Source organism: Silurus aristotelis (genome assembly GCF_946808225.1).
Source record: "Silurus aristotelis genome assembly, chromosome: 7".
Taxonomy (NCBI): Eukaryota; Metazoa; Chordata; class Actinopteri; order Siluriformes; family Siluridae; genus Silurus; species Silurus aristotelis.
In genome coordinates, this window is record NC_139580.1 from 10,996,138 (window position 1) to 11,020,340 (window position 24,203).

Sequence of the window (24,203 nt, forward strand, 5' to 3'; positions counted from 1 at the left end):
TAGTTTTGTATTAGTTCTGTATGATGGCTCTTGCATCGCTACAGCACATCACTGTAAGCAATGTAACAGTGCCATGGCAAGAATCCTTAATTAAATGTTGGTTTGCTTCCTATATAGAAACAAATCACAAGCATTCATGCTGGAAGCCTAAACACTTTTGGCAATCAATTACTGTCCTCTTATGGGACTGATTAAAAAGGCAGCAGCAGGAATAGGAACTACTTTGAATGAATAATAGTGTTCTTTCTTTCTAGTTTTTTTCTTCTTCCCTAATGACCCATTGGAAAGCACGCCACCAACCTAACATTTCGGTATAATACCAGAGATACCACACTGCTTGTGATAAACTTTCTGTAAGATTGTTTCTCTGACTGCAAATAAACAATACTGTTCGATGGGTAAATTACTCTTTCTGTTTTCATTGGTGGCATTTGTTAACCAACTCAACTTGATCAAATAAAACAATTATCAATTACACATGGCAGATATTAGAAGATTCAAATGTAACGGTTTTATTGGATTTAATACAAATGTTCATTAATTGTAAATTGTACTACATTTATTTATTGGTTTATTAATCGTTACTTACTCTTAAATTAATTTTTGTCATTCAGTATCAATCAATAATCACAATCTATGTTTGGGTTGTTGTCGATCTCTTGCCAATCCTAAAAACAGTCTGACAGGTCAAGAATAATCAGGACACCAGGACATAACAGGACAAAAAGTGTTTGATTTAGATATTACACAATTTTGGTTCCTGTTCACTCAATCGAATATTGAGTCTTCTTCTTCTTTCCGCTGCTCCCGTTAGGGGTCTCCACAGCAGATCATCCGTCTCCATACCCCGCTGTCCTCTACATCTGCCTTTTTTAAATCAACTACCTGCATGTCTTCCCTCACCACATCCATAAACCTCCTTCTTGGCCTTCCTCTTTTCCTCCTTCCTGGTGGCTCCATCTTCAGCATTCTCTTACCGATATACCCCATGTCCCTCCTCTGCACATGTCCAAACCATCTCAATCTCGCTTCCCTCAGCTTGTCTCCAAAACGTCCTACATGCGCTGTCCCTCTAATAAACTTGTTTCTAATCATGTCCAGCCTTGTTACTCCCAAAAGAAACCTCAACATCTTTAGCTCTGCTACCTCCAGCTCCAACTCAATGCCACTGTCTCTAAACCATACAACATCGCAGGTCTCACCACAGTCCTATAAACTTTCCCTTTCACTTTTGCAGATATTCTTCTATCACAAATCATTCCTGCCACTCTTCTCCACCCACTCCACCCTGCCTGCACTCTTTTCTACACTTCTCTAACACACTCTCCATTACTTTGCACTGTTGATGCCAGGTACCTAAACTCATTAACCTTCACCACCTCTTCTCCCTGCAACTGCACCACTCCACTGCCCTCCCTCTCATTCACACACATGTCTTACTCCTACTGACTTTTATTCCTCTTCTCTCCAGCATGTACCCCCACCTCCCTAGGCTCTTCTCAACCTGCTCCCTACTCTCACCACAAATCACAATATCATCCACGAAAATCATAGTTAATGGAGACTCCTGTCCGTCAACCTGTTTATCACCACTGCAAACAGGAAAGGGCTCAGAGCCGATCCTTGATGCAGTCCAACCACCACCTTAAACCAGTCTGTCGTTCCTATATATTTATTTATTTATTTACTTATAGTGTATTTCCTAAAGACTTGTTCCCTGCAGAGAAAACTAATTATGCTGCAGTAACAAGTGCAAACATTAAAATTATCCCTGTAGGAAAAAGGAAGCCAACAACTAAGAGCCGCAATCAATAACTAGACACGTGGGGCCTATTTTCTCAAGATTAAATTTCTTTTAATGTTTTTTTTAAATGTCTTTTCACCTTGAGCCCATTGTGCACAAACAATTGAACTTTGAATATAATGGGATGCTAGTTAATTTATAATGAGAACTTGCTCTAAACTGGAAGTTTTTTTACACAGTCATTTTCTGATTTTTTTTTTTTACAAGGCCATATTCAGAGTCAGACAAGAGCATAGAGAGAGAGGAGAGGAGAAGGGCATGCTATTGGAAAATCTCTAGAACTCGAAGAAAAACACGGGTTTTAGACAAATGCTTTATCACATACTGTACATTCTCCATCTCTGATTTCACGGAATGCCTTGCTCTGACAGCACACAGTCAGTCTGCACTACCTTTCTTCAAAGAGTGAAAAAACTGTGAGGAGAAAGACTAAGCGTGTGAGAGAGAGAGAGAGAGAGAGAGAGAGAGAGAGAGAGAGAGAGAGAGAGAGAGAGAGAGAGAGAGAGAGAGAACAAAGGTGGATGTTTAGTGCAGCAGTGCAGAAGAAAAAGGAAGCGCATCATTTTTGAGAAATGCTGGCTTGTGTTTTCTTTGCTTTTCCCCTGACTTTTCTCTCTGCTTTCATTTGTTTTTGCAGGGTGAAGGTGCAGAGAGCATGATTTACTGATCATGGACACTAGCTTCTAAATCTCTTCATGGTTTTTGATTGTGGATTGAAGACTCTTTTTTATTATTATTATTTTAATTTAATATATATGCATGTAACTAAGTCTCTGCATGTGTGATCTTAAAATGGATACAGCAACCAAGTGGCAAAACTAAAACCAATGTAAGCAGCGCCAATAAACTCTGAAAAGAATGCATCCCATCCAATAATTGGCAAGTTTTACTACTGCTTTCTGTATATCGCACATTAATTAGAATTCTTGATTTAATAAGCTCTGTTCTACGATCTCTTTGCTAACTCAGAATTCAGTAAAATGAGCAACACAAGTCTGTCAGGAGACACACACCACAACACAAGTCTGTCAGGACACACACCACATTTAGAGAATAGAAAAGGCTGCATTTATATATATATATATATATATATATATATATATATATATATATATATATATATATATATATATATATATATATATATATGCAGCAGTATGCATATACTGTATATATGTGCAGTAAGGCAAATATAAAATTTCCCACTTTTACTATACGGTACCTGTTGAGATGTCAATATAACTAGACAGGCTGCTTAAACATCAAAATCCCAGCAGTGCATAAACTCCTGCCTAAGGACCATCTCTGCAATTCAGATGTTAAACTCATGCAACTGAGTTTCAGTCATACTCCATTGGATGAAAGCAGAAGGTGTTTAGTCCTTGGGGAAAAGTCACAATTGCAAATGGCATGAACAACTAGGAGTGTGTCAAAAGATACCAATTAAGATTAAACCCCAGCAAACTCTTGTATCCTGGATAAGTTAAATTCCATTACTACCTCCTTTATTGCCTTGTATTAAACAGTGACAGTGATGGTCATGATTTATCCTATTGTATAGCTCGCAATGTCTCTAAAGCTGGAGGATAAGGATTCTGCATGTGCAAATCAAGATCACCCCCCATCCACTAAAAGCACCAATTTCTGTCCTTTTATTAAATGAGAGACCAGCAGTAGCTGGCGCATTCATTCTCATTACACAACCCTCAGGCTTTACTGTGGATGCAACGCATGAATAAACAAAATTATTCCTATTTATCAAGGCATACTTATTTTTTCTTTTCTTTTTTTTCATTGCTCTAAACAAGACTGGTACAGAAATCGAAAGCTGACCTGTGTCTCCAATTCAATATGGAAGTTGATGACTCAGTGATCATTGATATGATGCTGTGAACTGAAAACCATAAGGCTCCACCCCTGACAATGCACATGGTGGGCGTAAATTTAGTTTTTAGATACATTTTGACCTTTTTGTTCATGCTTATTCATTTTCATGATTTTCACTTTATACCACACCATACTGCACATGGACACTTTAATGACAATCACTCTAAATCACTTTATTTTGTACTGTCAATATCAGTCATACGTATCCATCCCAGTCTAGATTCATGTATATACATATATTTTCTATAGTTTATACTTTTATATTGATTTACCTTATTTTTTGTTTTATCCTTAAATTCTATTCTTTTTTATGCATAAATGTTGGACAGTCGTACAAAGCATTTCACTGCATGCCATAGTCTGTATGTATGGGTATGTGACAAATAAAATTATTTGATTTGCTCTATTCAAAGTATATGGCTGTTGTCCTTAAACAGCATGTGAAATTCTAATTCGGCATTGCGGCTCAAGTACATCAATGAGGACCTTGACAGGGTCTTGACGAGTCTACTCATATAGCACCAAACACGCAGACCCCATTTCTCATTGGCAAACCCTCTCTCTATCCTTACCTAAATAACCATTTCAAATGCAATTTTACATTGTCTGTTTGAATTACAAAAATGCAAGATGTTCATTTAACAAAATCTGCATAAATACTACACTGCAAGTTACTGAAAGACTGACTATAATCAAACCTCTGTATATTGTTCCCTTATGTGCTTTGCTGACCCTCTCTGTTTTTTACAGCCCTTTCAATCATGTTGAGGGCCAACCTCTCTTCCCTTAAATGGCTCAAAACATGGCCTTCATATGGCCTTGTTGGCCTCCCAGTCCCCTCTTGACTCTTATTAGCAACCACACCTATGTGCAACTTAATACTGACAAGGCATGTGGAACAGGTCAAATGTCAAATGTCCAGCTGTGGAGCTGCTATGGCAACCAACACCTGTATTAATCAGCATCTCTTTCTTTTAACCTCTATAACCTTCATGTAAGCTCTCTCTCTCTCGCACACTTTCTGTACTAGTTTGATGCCAAACCTGCTGCTGTTCTGGAGTGCAGCCATACCAGCTGGGTAGTAATTCTGATTTGCCATTTGCTGATCTTAGATTCAGTCACGATCTCAATGTCCCTGCTTCATGTCACTGCTCCCTTGGCAATAGCACCAAGTGTTCTTGGTTTTGGTTTCAGTTTCTGTAGGCCCAGCATCTGCCCCCAATTAGTCACTGTTTTTTTTTTAGTGATGGCCATGATTAAGTGTGCATTCCTAGACCTTTGTGTATCCCTGTGTCTTTGTCTTGAGAGAGGCCGTTTAGGCAAGTCTGAGTACTAAACATCTCTATAATGGTAGGAAAACATTTCTGCAATGTCATCTTCAGCTTGTGAAGGCTAAAGAGCATAATTTATGATTGCTGTTATGGTTCTACTATCAGTTTGATTAGTGCCATCACCAATTTATTCATGGCACCTTAATGTCAGTCCATTTTACTAGCCGAGCAATATATTGTTGAAGCACTAGTGCTGTTGCGTTAAAATTGATTGGATTGTTAAACAGATGCTGCCTGATCTCTTGAGAATTTGATTGAAAATGTGTGAAGAACAAAACATTACTTTCATCTATTATAACTGCTCTCATCTCTTTCTCTCTCACTCACTCCTAATCTACTTTCCTTTTCACTCTGTCTGGGATTACTAACATACCTCATTTCATAGTTTTATAGATTTTTTTCAGTTGAAGGTACACACACAGAGTTCGAAGAAAATTAATGACAAAGATTCTGGTGAGGAAAACATCACCTCTCTTTCTCTCTCTCTCTCTCTCTCTCTCTCGCACTCTCACACAGTGGTGTGTGTGTGTGTCATTTATGATTCTAAATGATTGCCCTGGTGTGTTAGTAACAGCAACTGATCATTAGAATGTGTATGTGAGTAATGACAACTACTGATCATCCTTGAATATGTGTGTGTGTATTAGTAATGACTGCTACTGATCATCCTTGAGTATGTGTGTGTGTGTATTAGTAATGATGGTTGCTGATCATCCTGGAGAGTGTGCGTCAGTAACAACAGTTCTTTCCAGTCCCTGTGCTGTTCCTGCACCCTCATAGCTCACAGTTAATTCATCAACTGCTGCAAGTCATTATCCTCTAAGCTAATCTTTCAAACTGTGGGTTTCACATAGAGAACCTTTAATCACACACTTTAGCGAAGAAGCATAAATAAATCCTATAGACTAGAGAATGAAAACATCTGAGAGAGGGGTAGCTTTTTCATGACAAAAAAGGGTACAGTAATTTTTTTATTATACAACAGACATATACACTATAAAAATAGATGTTATAGTGAGTATATAATCTATTGTTTAACACATTCCTTCATTCAATCATTCATTCATTTACTTATTTATTACAATACTGATGTATACTGGTTGGGAAGCTTGTCCTAAAGACAGCTGATTTGAAATTTCACTGAGCATTATTCATATGCAAACACTGCAAATCCTCTTTTTAGCCAAGCAAATAATGTGGAATAAAACGCTTTCAACATAAAAAGATCTGTTTCAATTCCAACATTCAGAATCTGTAGTAGACAGATTTAGGATGCAAATGGAAGACAGAGTGAAGTTATTATCCAAATCCAAGAAATGCTAAGAGAGGCAAAAGATCCAAACATGATCTACAGTAAGCATGCTTGTTGATTAAATTACACAGGCTCAGGTTTCACAACACACCTAAGGACTTGGGCTGCTTAAATGCTTAAAAACCAGGAAGTAAACAGTAAAAAGTTGTTAGTTATGCATTAAAAGTCTAGTGATTGTGACCTGTGCTGGTACGGAGGGGAGATACCCTGAGCTCACAATACAACCGTTTCTGTATGTAAATCTACACTGAGTCACCTTATTTTTAATATTATTATTTTTTTAAAGCTTGCCTTGTAGCTACATTCACAGGCCATTTGTATCTGTTACTAGCTGTAGTGCATTTAGCTTCTATGCCCGCTGGGTAATCATGTGTCAGACACCTTTTTTTATCACCATAAAGGCAGGATTGGACCAGTGGTATCCAGATGTTGTTTTGGTGGTGGATCATTATCAGTGTAACTGTTAAGTTGCAAAAATCTAAAAAAGCTGCAGGTGCCTGAAGGCTGGCCACACCGATGCCCTACTTCTGCTTGGTATTTTCATGACATGGAAAGCACTCACTGATGTTAAGGATGACCTCAAACACAATTACTATAGATGATACCACTTAGAAACCATGACAATGGATGCAGATGACGGACAATTTTGCTACAATGGCTTAGGACGGCAATTGCTATATAACAGCTTTAGGGCTTTACGATCGCAATTGCCACAAATATGTCTTGCACTCAAGTCTCCATCAGTAAACAACTAAAATCTTCAAAACAATATCTTTTCTGTCAAAATTATAATGAATTTTCTGGTTACAAAATCATACTCTTTGACCATATAGTACTTAGAGGGGAAATATCTACTGCATAATTACATTATCTTCTGTCAACCAGATCAGGATGCATTCACTTTTAGAGTCTAGTAGCTCTCAAGGTTCTCCTCATATAAAAGTGTTTTTTTTTTCTCTTCTCCATTGTTTCCCGTCTTGTTAATTAAAGATAAAAGTATAAGCATAATGCATATTCTGAAGTTTTGAATGTCAGGCTGCTTTGTGACAAATGTTCATTGCTATAAGCGATATAAAAATTTATTCATTGAAAAACTTTCCATTGTTTTAAAATCAAAAGTTAGAACAGATGTGTGTGTATATACAGTGAGGAAAATAAGTATTTGAACACCCTGCTATTTTGCAAGTTCTCCCACTTAGAAATCATGGAGGGGTCTGAAATTGTCATCGTAGGTGCATGTCCACTGTGAGAGACATAATCTAAAAAAAAAAATCAATGAATCAATCAAAGTCAATGTTAATATTTGGTACAGTAGCCTTTGTTTGCAATTACAGAGGTCAAACGTTTCCTGTAGTTTTTCACCAGGTTTGCACACACTGCAGGAGGGATTTTGGCCCACTCCTCCACACAGATCTTCTCTAGATCAGTCAGGTTTCTGGCCTGTCGCTGAGAAACATGGATTTTGAGCTCCCTCCAAAGATTCTCTATTAGGTTTAGGTCTGGAGACTGGCTAGGCCACGCCAGAACCTCGATATGCTTCTTACAGAGCCACTCCTTGGTTATCCAGGCTGTGTGCTTCGGGTCATTGTCATGTTGGAAGACCCAGCCTCGACCCATCTTCAATGCTCTAACTGAGGGAAGTAGGTTGTTCCCCAAAACCTCGCAATACATGGCCCCAGTCATCCTCTCCTTAATACAGTGCAGTCGCCCTGTCCCATGTGCAGAAAAACACCCCCAAAGCATGATGCTACCACCCCCATGTTTCACAGTAGGGATGGTGTTCTTGGGATGGTACTCATCATTCTTCTTTCTCCAAACACGTTTAATGGAATTATGACCCAAAAGTTCTATTTTGGTCTCATCTGCCCACATGACTTTCTCCCATGACTCCTCTGGATCATCCAAATGGTCATTGGCAAACTTAAGACGTGCCTGGACATGTGCTGGTTTAAGCAGGGAAACCTTCCGTGCCATGCATGATTTCAAACCATGACGTCTTAGTGTATTACCAACAGTAACCTTGGAAACGGTGGTCCCAGCTCTTTTCAGGTCATTGACCAGCTCCTCTAGTGTAGTTCTGGGCTGATTTCTCACCTTCCTTAGGATCATTGAGACCCCACAAGGTGAGATCTTGCATGGAGCCCCAGTCCGAGGGAGATTGACAGTCATGTTTAGCTTCTTCCATTTTCTAATGATTGCTCCAACAGTGGACCTTTTTTCACCAAGCTGCTTGGCAATTTCCCCGTAGCCCTTTTCAGCCTTGTGGAGGTGTACAATTTTGTCTCTAGTGTCTTTGGACAGCTCTTTGGTCTGGGCCATGTTAGTAGTTGGATTCTTACTGATTGTATGGGGTGGACAGGTGTCTTTATGCAGCTAACGACCTCAAACAGGTGCATCTAATTTAGGATAATAAATGTAGTGGAGGTGGACATTTTAAAGGCAGACTAACAGGTCTTTGAGGGTCAGAATTCTAGCTGATAGACAGGTGTTCAAATACTTATTTGCAGCTGTATCATACAAATAAATAGTTAAAAAATCATATATTGTGATTTCTGGATTTTTTTTTTTTTAGATTATGTCTCTCACAGTGGATATGCACCTACGATGACAATTTCAGACCCCTCCATGATTTCTAAGTGGGAGAACTTGCAAAATAGCAGGGTGTTCAAATACTTATTTTCATATTATTGAATGTATGAAATGTATACTCACTGTATATATATATATATATATATATATATACATATATAAGTGCAAATGGTAAAAGCTAGAGCTTTAAACCTTTAAACATAATTTTCAATAGATTAGATTAATTCCTAATGAAGCTGTTCAAGAAGGTGCATTGGACTTCGTGAATACTGCTTCAATCAAAATATAAAAAAAAAATATAATTTCCTTATTCTTTTTATTCTCCTTCCATTTCACTCTCTCTGTATTACTATCTCTCTCTGCTACTTTACACAAAAAAATTTAATGATTAATCTGTGACTTCATTTCGCATAAATAAGAAGATGATTGCATTCTCTATAGTGGTTTATTACAGAGGAAAATAAAAGACTTCCTCTAGTCACTATGGAAACAGCAGGGGCCGGGGGGCAAGTAGGGTCGCAGGCAAAAACAAGTTTTATTGCATTACAGTTAAAATGAAAACAGATAGACATGAGAGAGAGAGAGAGAGAGAGAGAGAGAGAGAGAGAGAGAGAGAGAGAGAGAGAGAGAGCAAGCAAACACAGGAAAGGGCCCAGAGTATATAAAATGAACAAATACTAATTATTTGTGAGATAAAAGAATATAAATACACTATTAATGTGTTCTGAGAGCAAGAGCACACATTAAATTACGGAAGAATCTCCTTCTGAAGATTCTTCCGTTTAATTTTATATTAACTACCTGAGCAGCTGAACGAAGCACTCGTACATGGTGCTAAAGGAAACATTTGAACAGCAGAGGCCAAAGGAATTGGACAGTATTGCTTCTCGATGTTGCCGGTACTGGCACTTAAGCACTCAGTAAGTGTTGTGCCTATTGTGCCTATCTAGAGCTATATTCAGTTTTCTCTGAAGCACATTGTGTAATCTTAATGTGCATAATCAGCAAATGCTCCCCAGTGGAAGTGTTAAAATGACATTAGGAAGGAGGTGAAGTGTCACACATTAACTCCCCCTGTGGAATTACACCCATTCCTTCAGTTCTACTGAGGTGTGACTTCTAATATCCCCCCTGCAGAGACAAAAACTGAAACTTTACTACAAGACAAAACAGAGCAGAGACAAAAGTCATAAAAACCAAAAAAAAAAAAAAACCATACTGGATAAAATTAAGCTAAACATTCACATACACCACATTGTTACAAAAGCCATCATACAGCAACCCTGGAGCGGGAAGTCGGCTTTGCTCAAGGGTCCAACAGTGGGAAGTCCATCTGAATTTACTAGCACCCTTGCAGCAGTAAGTACAAATTTTTACTCCGAAATCTATCCAAACAAAAGTGTGTGGACACCTGAACGTATTTGGTTTATATACGGTCAGGTGTCCACACACTTTTGTCCATATAATAAATATTAATACATGGGTCACCTGACTGTTCAGTTTTACTATTTGTGCAGTAATAAAGACAAAAAAGTCATATAGTTTCGATTTTAAACTTTTTCTTGGAGCTTTTTAGTGCAGTGTCAAACTGCACTTCAGTTTGTAGCTCCACAGGCTACAATTGACATTTCTTGCTCTAATGCTTTTAAGCAACTCAATGAAAAAAAGGACAATGGTGCAAATCATGTGCAAAACAGCATATGATGTCCCCTTTTAAACTAAGTTATGATGCATATTAATATGCACTCAGGTAAAAAAAAATCTGGCTGACACTTTGCACAGCATGGAAGCTCATTCCCATCAACACAACCATTGGTATAGTCTAATGATTAGTATTTCTTAAATTTATGGTATTTGCTTTGAAGTCTCTATCAATACATCCATTCTGGTACAGGTCCATTAGGACACAGACTAAGAATATCATCAGTCTAAAATGTGTTGGCAGGGAATATACTGTAGTAAGAAAAATCTTTTTTTCTTTTTTTTAATAAGTATTAATTGTACTTAGAGGATGCCATGCCCACAGCAGCATCTAGGACATCTTTCCAGACTGCAAACAAACTGGGAGTTAAACTAGCATGTTCAAATCCAGCCTCAGCAGCATCCAAAAACAAGTCTTAACTTTCAGCAGCTTGCATTTGTGGTTCCCGTAGCATATTTTATGTAATTTCTTTTTTTTTCAATTATGATGGAATTAACTATGACCCAGTGTAAATATTTAATTTTTATTTCATATTTAGCTTAAAAAAACAAAAACAAATGGGTGGGTGCATAAGGGATTGTTCAGAATTCTTTGCGGCGTGTGTTGGAGTGTGTTTTTTCCCCCCTACAAACTCCCCAATATACAACTGTACACTTTACAATGTCAAAGTTAAGTGGTACCATTCATTTAAAGCAAGAAGCAGCAGGCGTGTGTAATTGACTACACACTTGGGTTCAGCTACCCTGAAAAAAAAAAAAAAAAAATATATATATATTTTTAAAAAAAAAAAAAATATATATATATATTATATATATAAAAAATTAGCCTGGATTTTGTTTTACCATCTGCCTTGCTGCCTATGATGTCTTTGTTAACTCTTTGACTAATCGCATGACTTCATTTACAGCTGCCATGACAGATCTGACTCTAAACTAGCTCAGTGGGACTGGCGAGTGATGATCTAACAGTCCATGACTGAGTGGGAAGAAGAGACGGGTGGGCAGAATGCTGTTAAATGAAGTATTATATAGTGCAGGTAGAAATGAAAATCATTTCTTGCACAAAATGAGAAAGCTTGCATTCTTTCTGTGTGTATCAGTGTTTGAGTTGTGTGTCAGCGGTATGATTGCTGCAGTTATATAAACAAAGAGAGTAGATTTGATGTGTGTGTGCTTGTTTGTGTGTGAGCGCACTTGTGTTGAGTGCTGTTGTGGTCAATAATATAATAAAAAGAAAATATTTACAATAAATGTGTAGAGGAGTAAATACTTTCATTTAAAACCTTCCCCACATCACCTCCATATGTCTTTGTCGGTTATTCATTGTGCATTATCTTTCTCTTTCAGGACATTATCAGACTGGGGACACATTGTATAAACCCTTAATGGCAGATGATCTTGAGTAATTGCTAACAGAACAACAGGTCATGGTATAACTTGAATCTGCATTTTGCTTCTCTCTGGCTCATAATAATACAAAAGGTTATACCACAAATCCAGCTGTTCAACAGCAATATACTGTATCTTTACCATCTGGCAATGAACACTGAAATCACATGAGTCGGTTCTGTGATCATTAAAAACACTATACAAATAACAATAATGTGAAGTGAATTCAGCATGTGCCCCGTGATCATCCTGTAGTTATGGCAACAAGCAGAATAGGTTGCAATTACAGGAAAGATGGCTAAGGTAGTGCTGTGATCTATCCACAGGTGTATCATCCAAACAAAGATTATCAGATCAGAGTCAAGCTGGGATAAGCTAGCTGCACAGTGTAAATCTTGCCATGTCTTTCACAATGTGTGTGTGTGTGTGTGTGAGTTTAAAATGACAAGGTAAGCAGCAGGTGAAGGTTAATCCATTGCTACGCTATCACCAGGGGAATGTGTGTGTCCTCCAGACTGAGCACCAAAGAATATTCATATGCACACACCGTGAACCATGGGGATCCCTTAACCTGATGCATGCTTCCGTCACTAAAACAACAACTGCTGCTGAATCTTCACTACAAATAAGTAGCCCTCGATTTTCCTGTCGTAAAAACTAATTTTTGATCTGCAACAACCCCCAGGCTCTACGAAAAATCCCTGTTCCTCCCTGCGGTGTGATTTACTCAGTCTCCAAGCTGTCAAAGATGCGCCGACATTTTCAAGCATGTTAGAAATTCTGAGCAATGAATCATATAGTGCTAGGACCTTAAAGACAAGTTAGCAGGAACAAAGCCTATTTGAAATTAAATAATAATTAGCTGCAGTCTGCACAGTAGATCTCTGAATCCAGATCAATTGTATATTTACAGTGCAAAATGATAGCACAAACATTTTACTTCTGTCAGAAATTATGTGGTAAATAGTTGTTAGGAACAGCACAAATAACAGCACACACACCATGCTTTCTAGTTTTTATTCATTTTTTTCAAAATACCCCCAGTTCTCGTTACAGAACAAACACTGCTTAGGTCTTACCAACCTTCATTTTGTGCTCCCTGTTGTTGTTGTTGTTTTTTTACTTGTTTCTTTTAATAAATTCAGCAAACATGCACTGGTGCAATGTGGACCATGTTATGCTCACAAAGCAACAAACTGCAAGTAATAAAAGGCATGTAGTATAAGGCCATTCTGAAATTCATGTAATGTTCATTTGGCATAATGCACTTGTATATGAAGCATGTCTGAACTAATTCTTTCACAGCTGGAGTCCAGTAATTGGGTTAACTCCTTATGGTTGGCAATGCTGAAATGATATGATATAAAAACAGTCCTTAGTAAACAGCCCTTAGTAAAGAGAAATAAGGATTAAATTAAAAGAAAGTAGCATTCCAGACACTATACCAGAAAGCCACCATTCCCCTAGACATTAATCGCATTTTGTCAGACACCATTAACCAGAATGACTTACATTAACACATTAACTACTGGGATACCACTGCCCTGGACCAGACTGGACCTCTTGGCTCACCTGTTAACAGAGCTGGGAGATCAGGTTCAGGTTCAGAAATCAAGACCTGCCCAAATCTGTCAGCACTGGTGGTTCAGTGATAGAATTCTCACCGACACACAGGAGACCTAAGTTCAATTTCTGGCCAACGCACAGCTGGTTTTTGAAGCTGCTTGTTTGCCAAGTGCCTTTTGCCTGAAGAGTTTACAAGCTTTGGTTCTAAACAAGCCTCTCTAAATATAGGGGTCTGCCAAAATGTTGTAAATCAATCACATAATATTTTATGTAGTATTTTGCATTAAGGTTTGTTTAACTGACATTATTTAACACATAACACTAACAAACCATATACTCAAGCATCGATAAGTTCTTATTCACATGGACCATCCTTTGTTTTAATTTCTGTGCTTTAAATTAAACCAAACAATCTATATTATACCAATATTCACATCAACAATGAGTAAAAGAAATGCCATAAGTCTTAATGAACGTTTTTGGTTGTTCACTGGCAAAATTCAAAAGCAAGGCTGAAGCAACTTTCAACATTTAAATCTACAGACCAGACTTCAGTCAGTTATTAACATCTAACACCTTTAAATATGTAATAGTATACAAATAGCTGCTAATGTACTGTAAACTACTGTATTATTTTGTTGACCCTAATTTTATCACTGGAAAAAATTCTAAATGGAAAAGTGAAACATACTCTGTCTCTTTCATCCCAAAGGGTAATAAACAAACTCAGAGTATAACCTCACAGCATGGACCTTTAGCTCAGTCACAGATAACACCCATTTTTCCAGTAAAAGGTTAAAGTACACCAGTACCTAGAGGTACAAGACATTGCACTTAAAAGCACTGGTTTGACTGACCTTTTCTGGATTCTCTTCCCAAAGGGCAGAAGCAAATGTTGCTCCTGGCTAGAAAAGGAAATGTTCAGGGCCTTTATAAATAAATACAAAAATAAAAAAGCGGAAGGGAGCAATAACCTCTTCTGCAGCACCTCCAATGAAGCACCTCGGACAACTCCTTAATCAAACTGACAACAAATGCAACCCCCCTGGCTAGGGGCCATTATCTGTGCTAACTCAAATGCCATTTGTCAAAAATTTGCAAAAACAAAATGCTTTGATTTTAAAGGGAATACAAACACCCTCTCAGGAAAAACACAGATCTTTACTGCATTTAACCCACAGATCCACATTAAGTATGTTGTAGCTGTGTTTTATGTATATGTATGTGTGTTGTGTTAATGCTTCGCCTTAAATAATATGCACACAAACATGCATGTAACTGGTCCCATGCTGTACAGTGTATACATTAATTTCTTTCACAACCATGATGATGTTCAATCTAAACTTCAAATCACATTTTCTTCATGAACCCCATGAAACTGTTTGTTTTCCCTTGGTTCCCCAGGCACTAAACTCGTATTCTCGCTTTCTCTCAGTCTTACACACAAATTGCTTTGAGAGTAATTGGTATTAATGTTAAGATTCTTTGATGTAATAATAATGAAAAAGCCATTCTCTAATTTCCCCTGAAACTGAAGGGATAAAGAGTGAGGGGGAAATAAAAGTGGACAAAAAACACCCCTCTTTCATTTAGGCATGCTGGGTGTGTGTGTGTGTGTGTGTGTGTGTGAGAGAGAGAGAGAGAGAGCCGTGTCATCATTCTGCAGGTTTTACAGAATTAACCGCACTGCCCTCTTTCAGTGCAGCATAATTACTATTTCACATTTCATTACAGAATAAAGTAAATAAAATGGCCGTGTCCACAGCACCGGGAGAGAAAAATGTTTGAGCTAAAGGATTTAATGGGATTTTAAGGGACATGTGCACCACTAACAGAAAATGCCCTCATAATAAGAACATAGAGAGGGTGAAAGACGTCGCTCCAAATAAAGTGCCAGAGAAGAGTGCATTCTCTCACTCGCAGCATGGAAACGTGTCAGGTGTGAATTAAGAGGAAGTAGAATATAATTGTGAAGATGTCATGGGCTTGATAGTTCAAAACAATTGAGTTATGGTAACAATTCTGTGTCTGACCTTAAAAGAGAGAGAGAGAGAGAGAGAGAGAGAGAGAGAGAGAGAGAGAGAGAGAGAGAGAGAGAGAGAGAGAGAGAGAGAGAGAAAGAGAGAGAGAGAGAGAGCTTACAATCCACACGAACAACCTGTGAGTGTCGAACCACTAATCATATATATCCAGTACATTATTGTGTTCACTTTGTGTGTGTATATGTTTCTAGAACACCATAATGCCCGCATCAACAAAACATATGTTGTGAGTTCTGATACACTTAGTTACCATGACAGCTTCACAATCGTTTATCCAAGTCAGCAGCAATAATCACAAAATGCTCGATTGCTGTAATTATTAGATGTCCAATATGAGAATAAATGAGGTGGCATGAAAATATTTGACAGATCTGAGTCCTCTCGGACGCTGGACAATATGTGCACACACAAACTAATCTTCACACACACACACACACACACACACACACACACACACACACACCAAAGTACCATTTAGTGCTGTATAATGGCCCATGCACAAGTTAACAGCGAAGCAAAATCACACACAGGATCAAGGCACATTTCATAAAATTTACCAAAGGAGCTATAAATCAAATCCTGATGGCTGAGGCAGGAAATATAAATTGACCTTATAGTGCATTACATTATACAGTGTCCTACTTCACTACTACAACTCTGAATGCAGTGAATTCCCACAGGAGGAAATTGCTATTAAAGGAAAAACAAAAATTGTGGGAAACCAGACCGCCTCACTCAGAGGTGATAAAATGCCACACAGTCACAGATTAAAATTAGAGGTCAGTCTAATAAAACAGGATGAAAGACGTGTGGGTGGCAGTTTGCAGGCTAATTAATGATAACGTGTTGTCTTTAACAAGCTTTAGGAGAGCGGGAGGTGAGGGGTGATGTGCCTCTGGAGTTAAAGAGGATGAAGCCTGTGAGGATGCACTGTGGATGGTCGCTTCACAGCACACGCCAACGCACACCAACACACACCTACTCTATCTGACTCAACGATGAGTGTTAAATGTGCATGAGTGGTCCCTTTTAACATTAGTACTTGATCTAATCTATAATTATATCACATCAGTGCTTTTACATACGATCCATAATTTTAAGTACATTTGCAATGAGAGCAGGGCACCAGTTTTTTTTTTTTTTTTACTTTTTTCATACATATATGGCAGCTTGTGTGACTTTTAGTTGCATCCACACATGATCCCATTTCACACATCCAAAAAAAAAAAAATGCCTCATATCTGTATTTGTATCTACTTTATCTATACATTCGCTGCATACCAAATGCAGACTAACAATGAAGTAAAAGATCAAGACATTATAACAGAATGAAAGATAAGAGCAGAGACAGGTTAAAAGAGGATAGAGAGGACATAAGGGAAAAAAAATCGGAACAAAGAAAGCATCTCTGTGGATAATCAGCTCTGACAGGTTGCTTTAGCTCTTAGAGATTCGTTTGTAATGCTGATGGAATAAAAAAGACGAAGTCCTGCGGGAAGATCCAGGATGCCCTGACGTCTCCACGGGAGAGAGCCGGATTAGTCACTCCTGATTATCAGGTGCTGGCAAAGACTCGAACCTCGTCTATCATGTGTTCTCTGTTGCTTCTTATTCTTCAGTAGCCATAACAAGAAAGAGAGGAAAGCATCACTTTGGCTCACCCCACATATGTGTAAGTAGGTGTTTAAAAGAAATTGATCTTACAAGTGCTATATAAAATGAGTTCTATGAAAGTGGAGGAAAAACTTTTAGGGTAAAGTGGTGCAATGTGCCCTCTCCTTCCTCCTACTTCTTACACGGTAATGTAGGTTTGCAACTCTTCCTTATGAAAAAAAAAAGTATGAGCTCTTACCCAATTCCCAACTCAGTTCTTCAGTTCTGCTGGAGAGGAGAGGGGATTCTTGTCTGCATGACAGGCCACGCTGGGAATTACTAATGAAAAACAGCCTTTTGTCTTAAGTTTCATCATGTCTTTTTGCCCTTCCCTAGTCAGCCAACTCTAATTAGGACAGTGAATGCAGCAACCGGGACAAACAAACAGCTTCTACTTCAGTATTTCACCGATAAAGAAAGCCATTCTGCCCTACAAACATGTTTATTTCACTGCAGGACCTGAGATTTATCTGACTGCTGTCCTGGTTCACACACACATAGCTCCTACCTGAATTAACCAGCAAGAATGGCTTTGGTAGCACTGGCATGGCTCTCAATTTGAAGCCTAAATTTTCAAGGAGTATAGCCGGGAAGTCTTTTTTTTCCCAAATGAATTATTGTTCTGATATTCACAATGCATAAATTTTTTTTTATAGTTTATATTTGGTGCTTATATTTATATAGGCACTAAATGCCTATGTCTTGTAGTCAAGTCTACAAAAAATTCTAACAAATTAACTTAAATTTCATTAAACTTGCCAATTGCAACTACAGTAACATAAAGGAGACCAACTAGATAAGTTTATTTCTATAGCGCTTTTCACAACATACATTGTCTCAAAGCAGCTAAGAGTTAAGGTGACCGATGTATGTTTATCCCTGATGAGCAGCCATGGCGACTGTGGCAAGTAGAAACTCCCTTAGATGTTATGAGGAAACCTTGAAAGGAACCAGACTCAAAAGAGGAACCCATCCTTATCTGGGTAACATCAAGAGATTATAGTCTTTTAAGAATATGAGAAATGTCCTTTCTTCAGTCTTATAGAGTCATTTGAGGTTATGGAACCAGGAGCTAATAAGATAAGAAGAAATAAATAGTAATTAGTAGAGATGAGTGAAAACAAGCAGAGATTAGGTTAATGTCAATGGAGATGAGTGAAAAGAAATGAAAATTAACTAAGATTAGTAATTTATGTATGGTCTACAAACTACAATGGCTTAGGTCTACAATTGGTAGTTTGCAATTTTAAGACACTGAACAGCAAACCAGCAATGATGGAACTGTAATAAATGGGCATTATGTACCACCCAGATGGAACAGGTTTCTTCTTTTCCTCTCAAGGTTTACTTTCTTTTATTATCACAGGAGGATTTCTCTTGCCACTGGCTTGCTCATATGGATAAACTTATATGTGTAATTATATTATGTCTTAATTATAAATGTAAAATGTATATTCCCAATCTGTTTAGCTCTGTAATGTTGCTTTGGCATAATGTCTATTACTATGGAGATGAGTCAGGACAAATGGCGATGAGTGGAGATAGAGTTAAGTGAAGATAAATGGAACCAGTCTGAAATAGAGAGCACTGATTAGTCTCATCAGCTACAGGTGTAATCTTACTGCTCATTTAGTCTAGCTCCGCCCTCCACTCGTGAACTGCTGCCACAGTATATAGTATATGAGTGGAGAGAAGTAGAGGTGACTGAAGATCATAATAGTATTTTTGGTCACTGCTGAGTGTGTGTAAGAGACCTAGAAATGAATAGATGTACAGCGGGTAAGATAGTATTGAACACCATTTTCTTTTACCATTTTTTCTCAGTAAATATATTTCTAAAGGTGATTGACATTTTTACCAGATGTTGGTAACAACCCATGCAATCCACACATGCAAACCACAGATGCAAAGAACTCAAACAATACGTGTCCATAAATAAAATTGTGTGTAATAATGACACATGGAAAAAGTATTGAATACGATGTATTTAATATTTCGTACAAAAGCCTTTGTTGGGAATGATAGCTTTAAGACGCCTCCTGTATGGAGAAACTAGTTGCACGTATTGCTCAGGTGTGATTTTGGCCCATTCTTCCACACAAACACTGGTCAAATCTTGAAGGTTCTGTGGCCTTTTCTATGGACTCTGATATTTAGTTATCTATATAGATGTTTTAATTGGATTCAAGTCAGGTGATTTAGCAGCTTTATTTTCTTTCTTTAAAAAAATTGAGATTTCCTTGGCTGTGTGGTTAATATCATTGTCCTGCTGAAATGTCCACCCTCGTTTCATTATCATCCTGAAAGATGGCAGCAGATTTTTTTCAAGAATGTCTCTATACATTTTTCCATTTATACTTCCTTTAATTATATGATGTTTGCCATTACAGTATGCTGAAAAACAGCCCCACACCATGATGTCCCCACCTCCAAACTTCACTGTTGGTATGGTGTTTTTGGGTTGATGTGCAATGCCATTTGTCCTCCAAACATGGTGTGTATTATGGCATCCAAAGAGTCAAATTTTGGTCTAACCAGACTATATTCTCCTAGTATTTCACAGGATTGTCCAAATGTTGTGCAGCAAACTTTAAACGAGCTTCAACATGCTTTTTCTTCAAAAATGGAGTCTTGCGTGGTGAGCGTGCACAGAGGCCATGACGGTCAAATGCATTACTTATTGTTTTCTTTGAAACAATTGTACCTGATAATTCCAGGTTTTTCTGAAGCCCTCCACAAGAGGCCCTTGGCTCTTGGACAACTTTTCTGAATCTTTTGACTCCTTTATCAGAAATCTTGGGAGGAGCACCTGGTCATGGCCGGTTTATGATGAAATATTCTTTCCACTTCCAGATTATGACAACACACGGTGCTCACTGGAACAGTTTTGAAATTCTTCTGTAACCAATGCTATCAATATGTTTTGATGTTCAAACTAATAGCCTATATAAGGTTGGGAACCTTATATAGGCTATTAATTTGAACTGACAAGGGGCAGGATCGCTTTCTAATCACTGATTTGATTTCAGCTGTGTCTTGTCTTTTCATGCCTTTTTTAACCTCCCTTTCTTTGTGTGTTCAATCCATTTTCCGTCTCATTTCATATTATTACACATGATTAATACTTCATTTATGGACATGTATTGTTTGATTAGGATTGCATGGGTTGTTACCAACATCTGGTAACGATTTCATGTCAATAGCACCTTAAAAATTTTTTTTATTGAGAACAATTGACGGTTTCAATACTGATTTTACTCGCTGTAAGTGCAGATGAGGGTGTGTAATAAAAAAATTCCTTGTCTACTTTTTTCCCTTCTTCCCCTTCAGACTTTTAAAAAGAAAAAAAAAAAAGTCTGCCTTATAACTGCATCTTTGGGTTCATACTTTCTCTACTTCTAAACAAAACTCTCTTGTGCAATTTCTGTTGCGTGTAGGGTTTTTAATGACTTTGTGCTAAATGTAACTGTTAACGACAAACAACAACTGACTAATAAACTTGAAATACCACACCGTAGATCCTGGTTTGTCATTGTTAATTGAGATTAGTTAAAATCTAAATCAAAAAGCCAACTTTTAAAGCTTTTTCATGTTAAGGAAAAACTTTGTCCTGTATACAGTCATGCTGGATCTGGAGCCCATCCACTAAACTTTGGGACTTGGGTAAGAACGTTGTACAACATAAATAGGACGCCGATCCATCACAGGGCACCATTCACACACTTATTAACACCTAGAGGGCAACTCTGTGTAAAAGCCACATAGGGAAAATAATACTGATTATATAGATAAAACACCAATTATGTTTTAATAAAATATAATAAAGTAAATATTATAAGCATCCAATATCTAGTGCTCAAAACTATTTAGGCTGCCTCTGAAGGTCTAGCCCAATAGTATGTTTAACCTTATAGTATATTATCACTGGAAGACCCTTTTTTGTTTTGAAAGACCTCGCAGGCATTTCTGGAAGGGTTCTTGAACCAAGTTGAAGCAGTTCTGCTGTGTCTCAAAAATTCTGCTCAATGACTCAAAAGAAAGTAGTATACACCGTGTTTAAACAAGCATTAAGGTGTGCTTTGTCATATAATAGAAAGTTGCTGATAGCATAAAAGTCGGCAGCATCTTGTTGAACCATTTTTTCACAAAAACACTAATACATGTTCAGTAAGAAATATAGTATTTAGACAGAAAACACAGGATATACAAAAATATTCAATGAAATATAACAACTGTAAATTCTCATTCCCTTACAAGCATCTTATCTCCCAAAGTAATGTTGTATTACTGAGAATGCAGAAAATGCTGATACACAATTTCAACTATTTCAAAGAGCTGGCATTGGACACTCCTTCCAAAAACTTTACTTCATCAACACATTTTTCATTGCACTTGGATCATCTGCTATGCACGTCCCTGTACAGTGATTTACCTCACCCTGGAACTACTGTCAGAGCCACTGTTATGAAAAATAAACCAACACCTTCTGCCAAATCAAAATCAAGAATTCAACAATCTATAAATGTATAATTCATAGAAAATAAACCCATAAGAGGGACACGAACTGTGCTATTTAAGTGAGCCTGAGTTAATAGCCTGTGAGTCTTTCTCATGGATACACACGTTAATCATATCACCTCTACTTGCGTGATGATAAAAACAGTAGCACAGGCAGGTGTTGAGGTCAAAGGTCAAATAAGAAATTGTGCTATTTCTCTCTAGGTTGCCTCACTGTGGGTTAACTGGATCAGATCATACAAACCTGAATAGCAGTTAGATCCACACACGAGACTCATAAAAAGCCCACACACATTTGTCTGAATAATAGCCTGTTCTTTCCAGTACGTTCTCTCCAATTTTTTTCATTTCCATGTTTTCTTTTTAGAATTGCAGATGAGATTCTGAGTGTATGCTTCAAGATAAAGACCCTGTTTGAGGTAAAGAGCCTGTGGTTCTCTTTCACATACTGTTGCATTTGCACCATGCCAAAAAAATAAAAATCATTGTTGCTTTGACTGCAATCACAAAACATTTACAGCTAACATTTTCTCAGTATGCAGTGACGTTCACCACGGCAGCACACTTGGCCTTTAGCAGTACTTGGACATAAGCGTCTTTCTGGATGAAAAAACAAATATGCGTATAGGTGAGACATGCTCTACAATTCCAAGGCTACTGTTTATTTGTTTAGCAGTCTTAACAATAAACACGCAGAGAATCAGAAATCTGGATATGGATCTTAATCCCTAATCAACAAGTCAGATGCAACTCAACTCAAAACCAAACTTCTTTTAGTTTTCCTGGATTAATGGGTTCATAATCGTATTAGAAGTTTAATCTAAAAGTGAAACTGCACTGGCATTGATCGCTGAAGAAGGAATTACATACTGTTCTACACCCCTCAAACCCCTTCTCTTTCATTCTCTCTCTCTCTGTGGAGTAAGGAGGTCAAGTGCCCTAATCACACCTATTTAAAATAACCTTAGGTGCAATTGGGGTTCCTGAACCCCGAGGGTAAAATGTCAGCACTTGTCCCATTCAGCAAAGAGTGTCCCAATTACTGTTGAGTATCAAGGGACTGTCGCCATGACAACAAAACTCAAATTTGCAGGAATAGACCAGAAGAGGCAGCACTCAAAAGCACCTCTTATCCCAGCGGTAATGCATTCATTCAGGCAAACTGCAAGAGTCCAAAGCCTAATGACACGAGTTGGTAGTTATTAAAACAAACGCTGTAAAATGGAAAAAGCTTCAGTTGTAAAAATCAGGTATTGATTTTTGAGTCAATTTCTAAATTATAGACTGAGTTCTGAACTCTAGAGGTGGGTGAGTGTTGAGGTTTTAAACTCAGTTCCTGGATTATGCAACAGTTCTAGAGTTTAAATCCTTGGGATGTAAAGTCAGTACTTGAATTTTGAACTAAATTCTTGATTTCTGCCATCAATTTCTGAGGCCTAGGAGTCATTTTTGTGAGATTTCCAACCAGTTCCTGAGTTGGAGAGTCAGTTCATGAGCTAACATTCTAGAATGTTAATGTCTTCTATTATGGAGCTAAATGTTATCTAAACCCGATCATTCTTGAACAACCCTTTAACACAACTCAGATTTCATGTGGGATTTCATTTGAGATCTTTACTATCTGTACACTAGTACTTTTATTTTTCCATCTACCTCTCAGCATTTAACAGCTAATAGGCAGAGAGACACATACACACTGCTTCACACATGTACACAAAAATGAATGTACACACAGCCATTCATTTTATATAAGACAGTGTGTTTATTTTATAATAGAGTAATGGAAAAAACAATTGTGTGTATGATATCTCTCACCATCATCAGTCCTCCATTTGGCCAGTACTGGGTGTGTTTTGGTTCCTGGATCCCTATGTCGCCTGGGCCTGTTCTCTGGCTCTGTGAAACAAACATAAACCATTAGATGCAGTGATGATGACACAAAAAAAATGATAACCAGAACTTTAAGTATGACCTTGCCTAATTTGGTCATTTCTACCTTGTAGATTTCTATTTTGTCTGTTAGAGAAGTGAAGAAAAGAGTGTAGATAGGGTGGAGTGGGTAGAGAAGAGTGGAAGGAGTGATTTGTGATAGAGGAGTATCTGCAAGAGTGAAAGAGGAAGTTCATAAGACTGTGGTGAGACCTGTTGTGTTGTATATTTTATAAACAGTGGCACTGAAAAAAGACAGGAAGTGGAGCTTAAGGTGGCTGGGGTGAAAATGCTGAGATTTTTATTGGGAGTGACGAGGATGGACAAGATTAGAAACGAGTTTATTAGTGGGACCGCACAGGTAGGACATTTGAAGACAAGGTGAAAAAGGCGAGATTGAGATGGTTTGGCCATGTATAGAGGAGAGTCATGGGGTATATCTGTATTGAAAGAATGCAGAGGATGGAGCTGCCAGGCAGGTG

General features: G+C 37.8%; 1 protein-coding gene across 1 annotated transcript in view; it reads right to left on the minus strand.

Annotated features, from left to right (window-relative positions):
- The window catches only part of spock1 (SPARC (osteonectin), cwcv and kazal like domains proteoglycan 1), a 233,811-nt gene that overhangs the window by 64,926 nt on the left and 144,682 nt on the right, over nt 1–24,203 (minus strand). Inside the window, exon 4 of the mRNA XM_083547120.1 lies at nt 23,608–23,688. Within this exon, the coding sequence (XP_083403246.1) occupies nt 23,608–23,688 (81 nt within the window). The remainder of the gene's footprint in view (nt 1–23,607; nt 23,689–24,203) is intronic.